Below are 13,581 nucleotides of genomic sequence, written 5' to 3'. Positions count from 1 at the left end.
GAGGAGGCAGAAATCCTCAATAAATAAATAAATAAATAAATAAATAAATAAATAAAGACAACATTGTAATCTTGACCTGAAATCTTCTACCACTTGCTACTGTAGGATGCCAGAGCTCACTTTTCCAGTTTATCAAGTATGCTCAGTACATTCTGTGACATAAACATCAGTAATCCCTTGTTGTGCTGTGCAAGTTTCCATATCTATAGGCAGTTATAGGCGAACTATATGTGGGCCCTTGAATCCATAAAGATGTGTTGTGGTTGTGTTGACTCTGGAATTAGGTGATAGCTGACAACGTACTTAGGGGGTTAGTGCATTCTCAGCTTACTGAAGGCCATAAACGCATTCCTAGCACCAAAGTTAAATATCTTCATATATAGGCCATTTGTTGATAAGAAAGAAAGTTCTATGAATAATTTGGGATTTTTAAGTTTACTACTGACTGTAAATGATTCTGAAAATGAACAGCTATCCCCAAACAAATTTTATATTTTTGAGGATAGATTAATGGGATATATTCTAAGAAAGCAAAGTCTTAAGCGTCAAAAGCTAAATATTATGAAATTGCTCTTTGTAAAGTTCATGAAGCAACTTATCTAAGAGAATGCACTTTCCCCGAGCTTTCATCCCTATTTAGTAAATTGTTAAACCTTCCAATTCTGTAGGTTAAAATTCATTTCACTATAGTATGCATTGCATCTCTTTGAAAATAAGATTTGACAATTTTATGGGATTTTGGGGGGGGGGGGTTTCTTGACAATTTTGTTTTTTATGTGAATTGCCTTTTCACATTTTTTCTTTTGAATTGTGAATCATTATTGATTTGTTAGAACTCTTTATTAGGAAATAATTTTACTATTACCTATAAGCATTTCCTCTTTAAAATATTTTTAAATTATGTATATAGGTATAGTGGGGAGTATGTACGCATGAGTGAAGGTGCCCACAGAGGCCAAAGAGGGCATCAAATCCCCTGGAGCTGGAACCATCTTCAGCTGTAGCTGCCCTACTTGGCTGCAGGGAACTGAACTTGGGTCGTGCTCTACAGCTGTAAGGCTTGTTTGTTGAACTGAAGTAATTTAGGGAAACTGAGACTGAATGTTGCTTAGTTAAGATGTATACTTATTACTTAGTATTGCTTTTAAAAATAATTAGGCGATTTTGTAAACATGAGCTATGTGTACTTCCTTCTTTACCAAATCACTTTTATTAATTAGAAGCCAATCAGATAACTGTTCTCATACTTTAATGCCAATTCAGATTGGTTTCTCTTAGCAAATAAGCTGTTTAATCATAGTTCTTCGGCTGTGTGTTGTCTCTCCCAAAGCAAATATCCCGAATGGATGAAACAAACAGGATCAAGACACAGCGAAAGAGCTGAGCCCTTCGATGCCAGGTTTGGCTGGTTGGGTGTGTCAGGTGCAGGGTGGTACCTGAGGAGCAGCCCGACTGTAAAAGGCAGTCTGTCTCAGAGCAAAGAGGTTTTTCATTGTTGTAAATGCTCAGTCAGGAATGTTGTGGGGCCTTAATTAGTATTTCAAAAATAGTGATCCGTTCTTCCATTTTTGTACCATATATCCCTCAACTTATTTTTCTGCTAAATGTCTCTTTAGAAATAAGAAAAAAAATGTAAGACCTAGACAGTACATGTCTACAAGATTTAAGTCTTGTAGACAGAGTTACTTTGAATGGGACTTTGAAGCCTCATTCTCTCCTTCAGGAAGGTAATAACCCAGACTTATGATGAGTTCAGTAAGGATAGGAAGAAAGAAAAGGAGCTGCTCTCTTGTTGTCTGTATTAGTAATTATAGCTTGTATTTATCTTGATTGACAGAAATAGTAAATACTGGAAGGGGTGTTTTAATTTCTTGTTTGAAAAGGGGTTTCGTTAGTTTGGACTTTGGTTTTTTGTTTTTTCAGTGCCAAGTATCAAATCCAGTGCCTTTTGACTCTGGACAAGCACTCTGCCACTGAACTATACCTCCACACACCCATTAGTTGTCTTATTGATAGACTAAATTTTTTTAAATTAAAACATTCAAATTACTAAAGCAATAAGTGTTAAATTTAGAAACACTTAAAGAACTAAGCAGCTTTACCGTTTTATAAAATATTTTATATAATACATACAACTTTATAAACCAATTATGACTTAACATATAATGGCATGTCTATGAAAATGGTATTTTAACCAGTATATACAACTTAACTAAACAATAGAGTGAATTTTTATTTAATAAATTTACAATTTTTCATATTGGTTCTGATTATGAAATAAATTATACTTTCTATGATAAAATGACCTTATAAAATCTATAATATATGTACATTAGTAATCACAAGTTTTTGGGTTTACTTATTATATGGTACAAGTACTGAGGAAATGTTCAAACTATCTATACATTTACTACCTACATATATAGCAATAATGCATATATGTGTATATATGCATATATCTTGCTGGTTAGTAATCCTAGCTTAGACATATATACATACATGACCAGAAACTCATGAAGGTAGTAAATATAGAATATGTGATCTAAGAGATGCCCTAAAATCTTTGGATCAAAGGTGAGTGCTTAGACATGTATACATACATGACCAGAAACTCATGAAGGTAGTAAATATAGAATATGTGATCTAAGAGATGCCCTAAAATCTTTGGATCAAAGGTGAGTGCTTAGAATGGAGTTAGTAATTTGCTTCATGGAAATTCATTCTTAATTCTTCTGATCAGTTAAATATGAATTATTTAAATCTTTCCATAAATGAAAATAGCATGGCAAATACTACTCATTTGGAAACATTGGCCTGAAAGGGGACAATCATGAATAAGATGACTCCATTTTTATATATTTGCCGTACTTTTTCTCCTCCCTGGCTTATATTAATAGTGAATATGAAAGGGTTTTTTGTTCATCTTACCACTTGCTACATGAACTTTAAAACACTTTTATCACAGTTTGGAAAGATACATTATTTTAGTGAAAACCATGTAACAGTGCAAGAGGAACAATAAAGTTGGGGTTGACTTTTAGCTTTGTTATGTAATTGCCAAGCCATAAAGACAGTTCACTGAAAGTCATGTCCTGGGCTGTGGTGATGACGCACTCAGTGAAGTGCTGACTGTGCAGGCATCTACACTTGAGTCCTGTCCCCACTACAGCTGGTGGCTCACTTCTGTAACTCGAGGTCATGGGGCAAGCAGAGACAGAGAGATCCCAGAGACTTGCTGGGATCAGTGAGTGATCCCATAGAAAGAAATACAGGGGCTAGAGAGATGGCACCATGGTTAACAGCACTTGTTGCTGGTTCAGTCCCAGCATGCACATGGCAGTTCACAGCCTGTTTCAGAGAACCCAGTACCCTCTTCTGACTCCATAGGCACTGAGCACTCAAGTGGTGTACATACATATATACATGCACTCATGAAAAACACCCATACACATAAAATTTTTGTCTTTGATCCTAGCCTCTATTGACTGAGCCATCTCTCCAGCCCAATACATATAAAATTTAAAAATAAAGGAATAAAATTTAAAATAAAAAAAAACAAGATAGTGATAGAGGAAAGCAACCAGTGTCAACCTTTGGCCTCCACAAGTGCACTCATGGGTACACCTGCATGCATGTGTACATATACACAAATCATGCCTCGTGCCATCACTGTATTAAATTTGGTGAGCTATGTTAAAAGTATGACATACTTCCTTTGCTTACAGTTTATGACATCAATACTTATGAGATTTTTTTCTACATATTTCTACATTGAACACGGTGTACCAAATATTTGAAGAAATCATAGGTTCCTGCAAGTGAAATCAGTGAGTTGAAGAGAATCTGGAATCTATCAACATGTGATACTGATGCTGTATCTTCCACCTCATTCATTCATTACTTCATAGGGTACGCTGGTGCCAAGTGTCCTTTTGAGTTTTCAGTATAGATAACAGGAGAATAAAGGCTTCAAGGAGAGCAGATGTACCTAATTGAGTGGATGGAGTGTGAATTAGTAGAAAGGAAGGGAGAGAAGCTAATACAGAGGAGAGCAGATATATGAATAAAGTTGGGTCTAAGTCTGAACATAACCTAAGAAAACTCCAGAGATTCCTATGGAATGACAAGACTTGGCTGGATACCCAAGTTTTCAGAGTATGCAAATGCACTGAGTTTCTTGTGATTGGAGTCAAAACCATTGTACAGTTCTTTAGTGACTGTGTAATTATAATTGTAGGTGATCTTAGGATAGAGGAACATCAGCCTATTCTTTTATTAGAAAATTAGCTAAACAGGTTGGTGTTAGAAGTAAAAGTACCAGCTAAGAAGTGATTGTAGCAATACAGTATAAGAAGGTAGATGCTGTTCCGCCGTGGACTGGAAGTAGTAAGAATGAAAGAGGTCGATATTAGAAACACTGCAGGGGAAAGACGACTTAGTGACCAAAAAGATGTGCAGGGTAAAGAAATCAGGGTTTTTAGATTCTCTCCCTAAAGGATAGGAAGAACACCGTGCCATTAATAGAATGTCTTTAGTTCAGTGCGAAGATCTAATTTCATTTTCTTTCTGTGTAACCCTAACTTATAAACTTATGAGAAAAAATATTAAGTTTGAGAACAGTACTGCCAGGTGGCAGATATAAAATTCATCAAAATTGGCTTCCAGATACTGAACAGCCAAAGAAGGGAAAGGCTTCAACAGATTCTTCTCAGGGAATAATGGAAATACCCATGAGAGTTTGTCTGGAATGATAGCAATTTAGATTATATAACCCCACTTCCCACATAATTACACTCTCCATGGAGTTTAGTGCAAAAGTCAGAATGGCCAAACTTATTCTGAATCATAAAGCTTATGCTTGAGAGCTGCATCTCAAGCCATTCAAAGACAGGCCAGATGTCAAGGCTGGCACGTGAGGTGTCATTCTTCAAAAGGTAATATGTAACTCCTCTGCTGGGCAAACAGCACATCAGCCCCTAGCTGATGTCATTCACATTGGGAGCAATTGTCTGAGCCAGGCTGCAGTGTGAATATTTAAAAGTTTAGAAACAGACAGCTAATAGCAGGAAATTTACTAATTATTCTGCTCCAAAGGGATAGAGCACAAGTGGGGCTGTCAGCAGAGGTTTAGAGCCACTGTCCATTGATTCTGTCTAGGTGACTCACTCAAGACATTTCTTCATCATTTAGGAAACAAAACGCATACCTGAAGAGGCAGACATTCTGTATTGGATTTAAGTTACAGTGTTTGTGTGTTATACTTTATAAAGTATTAGAAAATATCTAAGGATTTCTATCAGGAAGCAAGTTGAAAGCATCCTTTTTTACCTAGTTTAAAATTATTCTTGTTAACACAAATGAATATTTTTTTACCAGGTATGGTAGTGTACACTCTGAATACTAGCATGAATAGTGAGACCCTGTCTCAAAAAACCAAAAGAATAATAGCAATAGTTTGCAATGCTTTTATGAAGTGTTCTTCCTCCAGAAGCTGGAGAGATGGCTCAAAGGTGAAGAATGTAAACTGTTAATGTGGAGGTCTTGAGTTACCACCTTGTCAGAGAACTCACCACCACATCTACCTCTAAGTCCAGGTCCAAGGGAATCCTTTGCCTCCAGTCTCCATAGGCACTGAATTTACATGCACATAATTAAAAGTAATTTTTAAACATGCCCTCTAACATTTTGTAAATTACAGTGATTATACATATATGAGGCTTTATTATACTTTTTGCCAATATGGAGGAAGTTTCTAGAATATAAAGATCCATATGTATTGTTACTGGCACCAGTGATCTAAGTCCCAAAGAAGTCAAAAGGAAAAAAAATACCATCTGTTTGAATAAATCTCCCACTGACTGAATGTGAGCATTAGTATATTTCACAGTTAAGTTCCTCATTCTCCCAAAGTTTAGTAAATAGTGTCTTAGCTTGAAAGAGTTAATACATCCCGATGCCCCTAACTGCCAAAGAATAAAGGTACTGAGAGTAAAGCTCATTAATCCTTAATACCAATGCTTTAATGCATAAAAGAAAGATGTATGTGATTTAATTTCAAGTCACCTATGGTGCTCAAAAAGTATTAGCAGTGAAGTGAATGGATATTAAAGAATGGAAATTACATTTACAAGTGGCATATAAAAATCAGAAATCGGGAGGAAAATGAACTGAGAAAACTCAGAAATGCTGGTGTTTATATGCTGCCACAATTCCTTCTTTATAAAGCACACACGTGTGCACGCACACACACACAAACTGTGTAGTTTGTGCTTGGGATACCCACTATTTTGAGATAAATGAAACTGTAAAGTTGATCTGTTTTCAGCACACACAGTATGGACCTTTGTAACATTTTCTCGTTATGTGGATGACAACAGTCCTAGTGAAAAGGTGTATGCTGTATCAAGTGTGCACCTTCACATTTCAGAACAATCTACCTTGTTATGACTGTTCTGCTTAACTAAATTTCAATGTTTTAGAAAAATGGATCCCTCCATATAAAAAGTTTAGGACTTAATTGAATATTTCAGTCTTGTGACATGGGCTTATAAACTTCCAGAAAGGATCAGTGTCTGTAAATATTTCAGACTATAATGAATAAGCTTTTTCTTCATTCTGTTTACTGTATGCTTCTCTTGAAGGGTCAGTTCCACATGGAATGAAATAATCACCATTTTTAACTAAAATGTTTTGAATATAATGAAGCCATGGGTTGTTTTAAAAAATAAAACACAGGTAACCAACAAATAGTCCATTTCAGACCAAAAAAGCTTTTCAGCTAGAGAAACATCCCAGTGGGTAAAGGGCTTGCCACACAAGAGTGTGAGGATCAGAGTTCATATCCCAGTGCCCACAGAAATGGCAAAGTGGCTGACTAGTTAGACTACCAGACTCTGGGAGCTCTGTGTTCCAGAGAGAGACCTTGGATCAACATATACAGCGATTGAGGAAGCCTTTGCTAGATAGCACCCTCTCTCCTCCACATGTATGTACACACACATGCCCAAACACAGGCAAACACACACACATACACACACTTATACACCTGCACATGTATTTTAAAAAGAATTAAAGGTTTTCTTTTTGCTGTCAGTTGTAACGTACGCAGATGTCTATATGGGTCAACCCAGAAGCCGGAATGCAGGGGCAAAACACAAAAACTAGGATAAGGAAAGAGAAAAGGGAAGACATCAGCATCCCCCTTTAAACAGCAACAGTGGCATATCTTGTTTCAGTAGTTAGAAATGCAAAAATGTTAGTGATTAGTTTAGATGATTGCTGGTTTGCTTCTCCTACTGTCTTATGCTTGCCTGTTTGTTTTTAACTCCAATCTCTTAAGAGAATGCTTCTTCCTCATCTATTTTCTCTCTTTATCTCTGAATAAATCTGGAATTAAACAGAGCTGGTTTGTAGCATCTGTGCATCATTGTTTTAGCATTAGCTACCTTCTTCCAGACACCAAAAGACCCACCTTGGTTTAGCTCTTGGGGTAAAGTGTCACCTAACTGCCTTCCTGCCAACCTGTGTTCTTTTGAATGACTGTTCTGCCACTTAATGGCATTCTTCCAAGGCTTTGACTGCTTAAAATATTTACAGCATGTCTTCGCCTTGAGTAATTGACTTTGTTCTTTGTGTGTTGCTCAGACGTGACAGTTGGGACAGTTGGGATGGAGGAGGAGTGGATATGGGAGCTGGCAAGTATATATCTTAATTAAGGGAGCCATTTTAGGCTTGACAAGAAACTTGAATCTAGAGGGGTTCCCAGGTGTCCAAGGACGTGTCCCTAGCTAGTTCCTTGGGCAGCTGTCGAGAGGGAGCCTGAAATGGCCCTGTCCTATAGCCACACTGATGAATATCTTGCATATCACCATCTGGCGATGGATGGAGATAGAGACAGAGACCCACATTGGAGCACTGGACTGAGCTCCCAAGGTCCAAATGAGGAGCAGAAGGAGGGACATGAGCAAGGAAGTCAGGACTGCAAGGGATGCGTCCACCCACTGAGACTTTGGGGCTAAAAGTAATTTTTGTCAAGACAGTGACTTTGAGGTTATTATATAGCAGTAAATAACATACAAAAGTACTCGCTGTAGCTGCACATCACCATGAGTGTGCCTATAATCCCAGTAGCCGGGAAGATTGAGAGTCTGAGGCTATACTAGGTCTCATCGTGAGTTCAACTCCACTCCAGGAAACATATATTCGTGCACAGAAATTGTATGTGTCCAGAATAGAGGCTTAGCTGGAGTATTAATGGGTAAATGCTTTGCCTATAAGCGCCATTTAAGCCAGTTATGGAAATGACTGTGTTAAATAGGAATAATGTGCAGTTCTAGGAAGACGGAAGTTGCAGTTTCTTTTTGTGGTGTTTGAACTGTATGGTTATATATGGCTGAGTATTTTTAAAACATGAGACATGATAATTAACATTCAGAGAAGAGTCAATAATGTGATCAATCTATTCACTTAAATGAAGCCATTTGAAGACAACTTTTAGACTAGAAAAAGTGAAACATGGCAAAGACTTGAGAATTCTCCAATATTTTGGCAATAGGAAATCAATCAGGTGATTTGATACAGGCAGGGAAGTTGTAAGAGGCAGCTATTTTCCCAATTTCATGGCCACGCCATTAGTATTCAGCTCCACAAATTTTCCTACTTTCTGTCTTCTTGTTTCTTTCTCATTCTCTTTGATTTTCAACCCACTTTTGCATATACCTCCACTTCTGCCTTCTTCACTTCCAAATTTCCCCTGGCCTCTCAAATGTGAATACTCTGACTTCTCATTTGATACCCCATTAGTATGTGTCCTTTTGTGAGCATATGTATATATAGTCTTTCTATGACCATGTCTTTATAAATATGTACCTGTGTACATTTTATATGAGTCTGTGTTATCCAAAGTCATGTGTTCCAGTTAGGCTCAAGCTGGGCAAACACGCCCCTTCACACTTCCACTCTCAATGTGCAGAGCTGATGGGGAAATAAAGTTATACTAGTATAACAGCCAGTGTCTTCTACAAAAGTGTAGTCTCTAACCTCATAGAGATGGTTGTCACCACAGTCCTGTTACACTGACATAATCATCGCCCCCACTTATTCTATTAAGCCCTCATTGTTCATTTCCAGAATTTTCTTTCTGTTTTCATCAGTAATCAGTATCTCCTACTCCATGGGGAAAACTGAATCTAGCTGCCATTATTTCTGACAATTATCTTCCTCCACACCTACAAAATTGTTCACAGCTGTTTCCACCTTTACTCTTTCCTGTTAGTCCACAAGGAAAACTTCTAGTCATTTTTTCCAGAGATTATCCTACAAATCTTGCGGTGACATCATCCTTTGATATCTTATTTCCTAATTTTTTTTTATTCTTTCCATGATCTCCTTTTCTATGATCCATAGATATATTCACGTCTTCTATTTGAGTCATCCCCCAGTGGCTACAGCCCTTCTTCCTTTGCTGGGTGAGCTTTCATGTAACAGCCTGTCTTTGCTTTTCAGTTTTTTAATATTCTGGTTATGCTTCATCCTGCTTGGACAAGCGTTAAAAACTGTACCAAAATGGTTGAAATTTCCTCTGTCAACTAAATATTCACCTTTCATTTCAATCCCATTTGTATGTGTGTGTTTGTGTGTTGTTATTTTGTTTGTGTTGTTGTTTGGCTACAGGGTCCTGCTGTGTAGCAGCATTGACTGGTCTAAAACTTCCTACGTCGACCAGGCTTACCCCGAACTCATCGAGATCACCTGCCCCTGCCTCCCAAGTGCTGAGACTAAAGGCGTGCGCCACCACCATGCTGGACTCCTTCAACTTTCTTTAACTCATCACCTCGCCCCATTAATTACTCCCTGCTTGAAGTCCTGGCACTGTTCTCTGACAGCCCATCTTTGGGCCATCTTTTACTTCTCTGACTTCTTTCGCAAATTCTTTTCAAATGTTTTATTTTATGTGATGCCTTCATCTTGGTTTATCCCCTTTCAACCCCTGTTTTTCCTATTTCTTCGTCTATTTCAGTGATTCTCAACCTTTCTAATGTTGGGACTCTTTAATACAAATCCTCATGTTGTCTCTACATAGTAGATAATTCATTCACAAATTTTAGGCAAGAAGATAAGTGTATTCAGATGGGTGTTCCTTATCTTTTGTGTAACCTGTAACTCACACAGCCAAGGATCTGCGTTAAAATTCGTGCTGTACTGTGTTTAACCTCAAATTCTTGGCACTCTGTGTGTCTCTCACAGCAATGCTTGTTTCTTAACATGACTACCAGAACGGCTAGGTCACAAGCACATACTGTTCTTTGAAGCCAGAATATTCTAGATAATAATTACACTTTTCTTTCTTTTTTTTTTTTCTTTCTCTTTCTCTTGCCTCTCCTTAGGTTAGAAAGACTGGTGGATGTCCTGAGGAAGAAGGTTGGAACAGGAGCCCTGAGGACAGTGATCTGACTGAAAAACACCCGGTCTGGGGCGAGCAATCACATCTGGTGGCCAGGCTGCTTCATTCAACACTGTGTAAACACTAAAAGCCTTAACTTAGCAAACAGTTGTTAGAAGTGGGACACTCCAACCACATTCCAAGCTGAGATAAAATCAAATCACAAATGTTTAACCACTTTGCTGCTGACTTCAGTTATTTATCCAAATATATTAACTACAGGCTTTTACCAATTATAACATTGCAGCTTCTTTTGTAGCTATTTTATATTTGTGCCTTTAATGTAATTCTTTTTTGCCGGTGTACTATAAAAATGTGTGAAGTCGGTCAGGATCGTACCCTCACATATGGCCCTTTCTGAATCAAAGTGCAGCAAAGTCAATATTGTCTAAGCCTTAATCCACTGTGTTAGGTCAAAACTTCAAATAAATGCATTTTCAGTATAGAGTATATTTCTTAACTGATGGAGAAGCTCAGACATGAAAGAATGTAGCCTACCTTCAATGTACGTATGCAGTTTTTGTTCTTAATATTGAGTGATATTAAGTATAGATGTCATGAATAAAGGTATTATTTGCTTTAATAGTACATTAAGATGACAATCACAAAGGTATGATTTTTGTTTTTAATATATGCTGTTTTCAATTAAAAAGTTGTAATGGGTGCTTACACATACATATTATTGGTATTTTTTTAATGTTGAGTCTTAGCATATGCCAGTCAGCATGTCTATCCTAAAAGGCAAGAAGACATCAAACCTGCTAGCATTCTTACTATTTTTCAGATTATGATTTTTGGTATGGTGGAAGAAAACCTAATATAAAATACACAAAAATATAGTGTCCAAATATGAGGACTTGGAAAACATCATTATTGCAATTTGGTTCAAGTTATCCACTTTTGAATTTAAGACATAAAATAATGAAAGCATAGGAGCCACTTCTCATCATAGAAGTTATGAATATTTATGGAGAATATTGCCAGTTTTACAGATTGGATAGCTGAAAGGCCATACTTGGGATAGGATGAAATGAGCAAAAAATATTGTTATTGAAAATTTTATAGGCAAAAACTTTTCTAAGTTCCTAATTTATCTATAAGAGTGAACTAAATTTCTTATCATTACCTATTTTCACGATAAATATATTCAGAATAATGGGCAATATACTATAGCATTGGGAAATATCCATTTTATTTATCTTTGAACATTGCAGAATATTTAAGGCCCTTTGTCATAGATGAAATATGAATCAGGATACTAACTACAATTTCCTTTTTACTAAATCTGTAAAATGAAGCTAGAATCATCTCACTGCATTCAAATTTGAAATTCACTCGTGTTACATGTTCTTAGTGGTTTCTAAACTGTGAGAATTAGAAGATAAATGATAGCAGGTATTATAAATAAGCTAACTGCATCTGTCTCTGCCATGGAAGAGCATCATAGCCTCTGATAGAGCAATGACTACTTAGACACGGAAGCTAGTGCTTTAGTTGCTTCCTCGGGCTCTGCGTGAAGACACAGCATCTTGAAAGTTACCCAGGGGATGCAGGTAAGTAAAGAAAACATCCATTTCTGACTGCTTCTGGTCTTGAGAAATAGACACTTTCCTTAAGTTATTTACTCTTAAGTCTTAGAATACACAGGCTGAAATAAAAACATTTACAACTTCCAGATGTCACTTGGAGCAACCAGGTTCTGGACAGTTTATACACGGCAAGGTATTACACAACGAAACTCAGAACAATTCCAACACCCACTATTTTTCAGTATAGGTATCCCAAACATTTAAAACCAGGCCAGTCAACTTCTGTCTTGATTTCTCACACTCGAAAATGCCCAGCAACGGTCTTCCAAGCCATACTGTTTGGTGTGAAGGAGTAACCACTGAAAGCCACGTTGCCACTTGCTGGAAAGCAGCGCGACTGTTGAGAACTGCACTCTGCACAGTGTGTCTGCAGGTCTGCTGCAAGTCTGTTCCTGCGGTACCATGCCAGCTAGCTCCCTTCTTAAAAGCTAAACAAGTCTTTAAAGACCAGTTACTGTTGGTTGTAACACTTGATCCGCAAAATCATCATTTCACATCTTTTTTTTAAATTCTGCCAACAGCCACATGTTAACTATATACAGCTTCTAATATTGGTTTTATTTTTATGGTGATTGTTATTACATGATTATGATGAGGAAACAAATGAAGAGCCTCCTGGAACTTTCCAAGGACTGAGGTCTTAGAACTAACCCCCATTAAATTATAGGTCTCTTAGTAAAAACATAGTAAATATTTTTATTTTTCATTTTATCAATTATTCATTAATTCTTTGTTAATTTCCTACAATGTATTTTAATCATATTTACCCCTAACTCCTCCAAGATCTTCTCCCACATCCCTCCCTGCTCCAACTTTGCATCTTTTTTTCTTTTTAATTTAATATCCCAGTAATGGTGCCTACATAACTACTCATGTGGAGCCATCCACTGGAGCGTAGCAAAGATTTCAGTGTGTGCACTAGAGAGATACTTCAGTGGTCAACTCAGTGGTCTTGAAGAAAACCTAAGGTTGATTCCCAGCACCCAAGTCAGGTGCTTCACAACTGCCTATTCTCCAGCCGAGGGATCCAGTACACTCCAACCTCCATAAGCATCTCTGTGTACAGAAGATACACACAACTCAATTAGGCGCACACACAACCATAAATAGAAAATAAATCAGTAGGTGGACTGGAGAGATGGCTCAGAGTGTGGTGGCTGACACCATCAAGAATGAGATCTGATGTCCTCTTCTATCGTGCAGGCATACCTGCAGACAGAATTGTATACATGGTAAATAAATAAATCTTTTCTTAGAAAATTGTTTTCTGACCTTTACATATTTACTGTCACATATGCATATTATGTGCAAAATAAATGTGATTTCAAAAAATATATTCTATAAGTTAATCAATTAAATAGGGCAGCAATTAGAAATGGTGAATTGAAAGATGCATTTTTAACTTCTGTAATCTTTGCTACTATTATTCCATTTCCTCCTGACACATATGCACAAATTCTTTAGTAATCTAAAGGTTATGTACATCTCTTTTTGTGTAGTGCAACATGAACTACACACACAAATGCCTTGACATTAGTGTCATCTTTGCCC

General features: G+C 37.2%; 1 protein-coding gene across 5 annotated transcripts in view; it reads left to right on the top strand.

Annotated features, from left to right (window-relative positions):
• Positions 1 to 11,102, top strand: part of Mipol1 (mirror-image polydactyly 1) — a 261,950-nt gene extending 250,848 nt beyond the window's left edge. For all 5 annotated transcript variants that reach the window (XM_013347308.2, XM_013347311.2, XM_013347297.2 and 2 more), the window contains one exon: positions 10,386 to 11,102. In XM_013347308.2, the coding sequence (XP_013202762.1) occupies positions 10,386 to 10,452 (67 nt within the window). In that variant the 3' untranslated portion in view covers positions 10,453 to 11,102. The remainder of the gene's footprint in view (positions 1 to 10,385) is intronic.
• The last annotated feature ends 2,479 nt before the right edge of the window (positions 11,103 to 13,581 follow it).

The sequence above is a fragment of the Microtus ochrogaster genome, chromosome 1 (genome assembly GCF_000317375.1).
Source record: "Microtus ochrogaster isolate Prairie Vole_2 chromosome 1, MicOch1.0, whole genome shotgun sequence".
Classification (NCBI taxonomy): domain Eukaryota; kingdom Metazoa; phylum Chordata; class Mammalia; order Rodentia; family Cricetidae; genus Microtus; species Microtus ochrogaster.
This window is presented reverse-complemented; position numbering and strand designations above follow the sequence as displayed.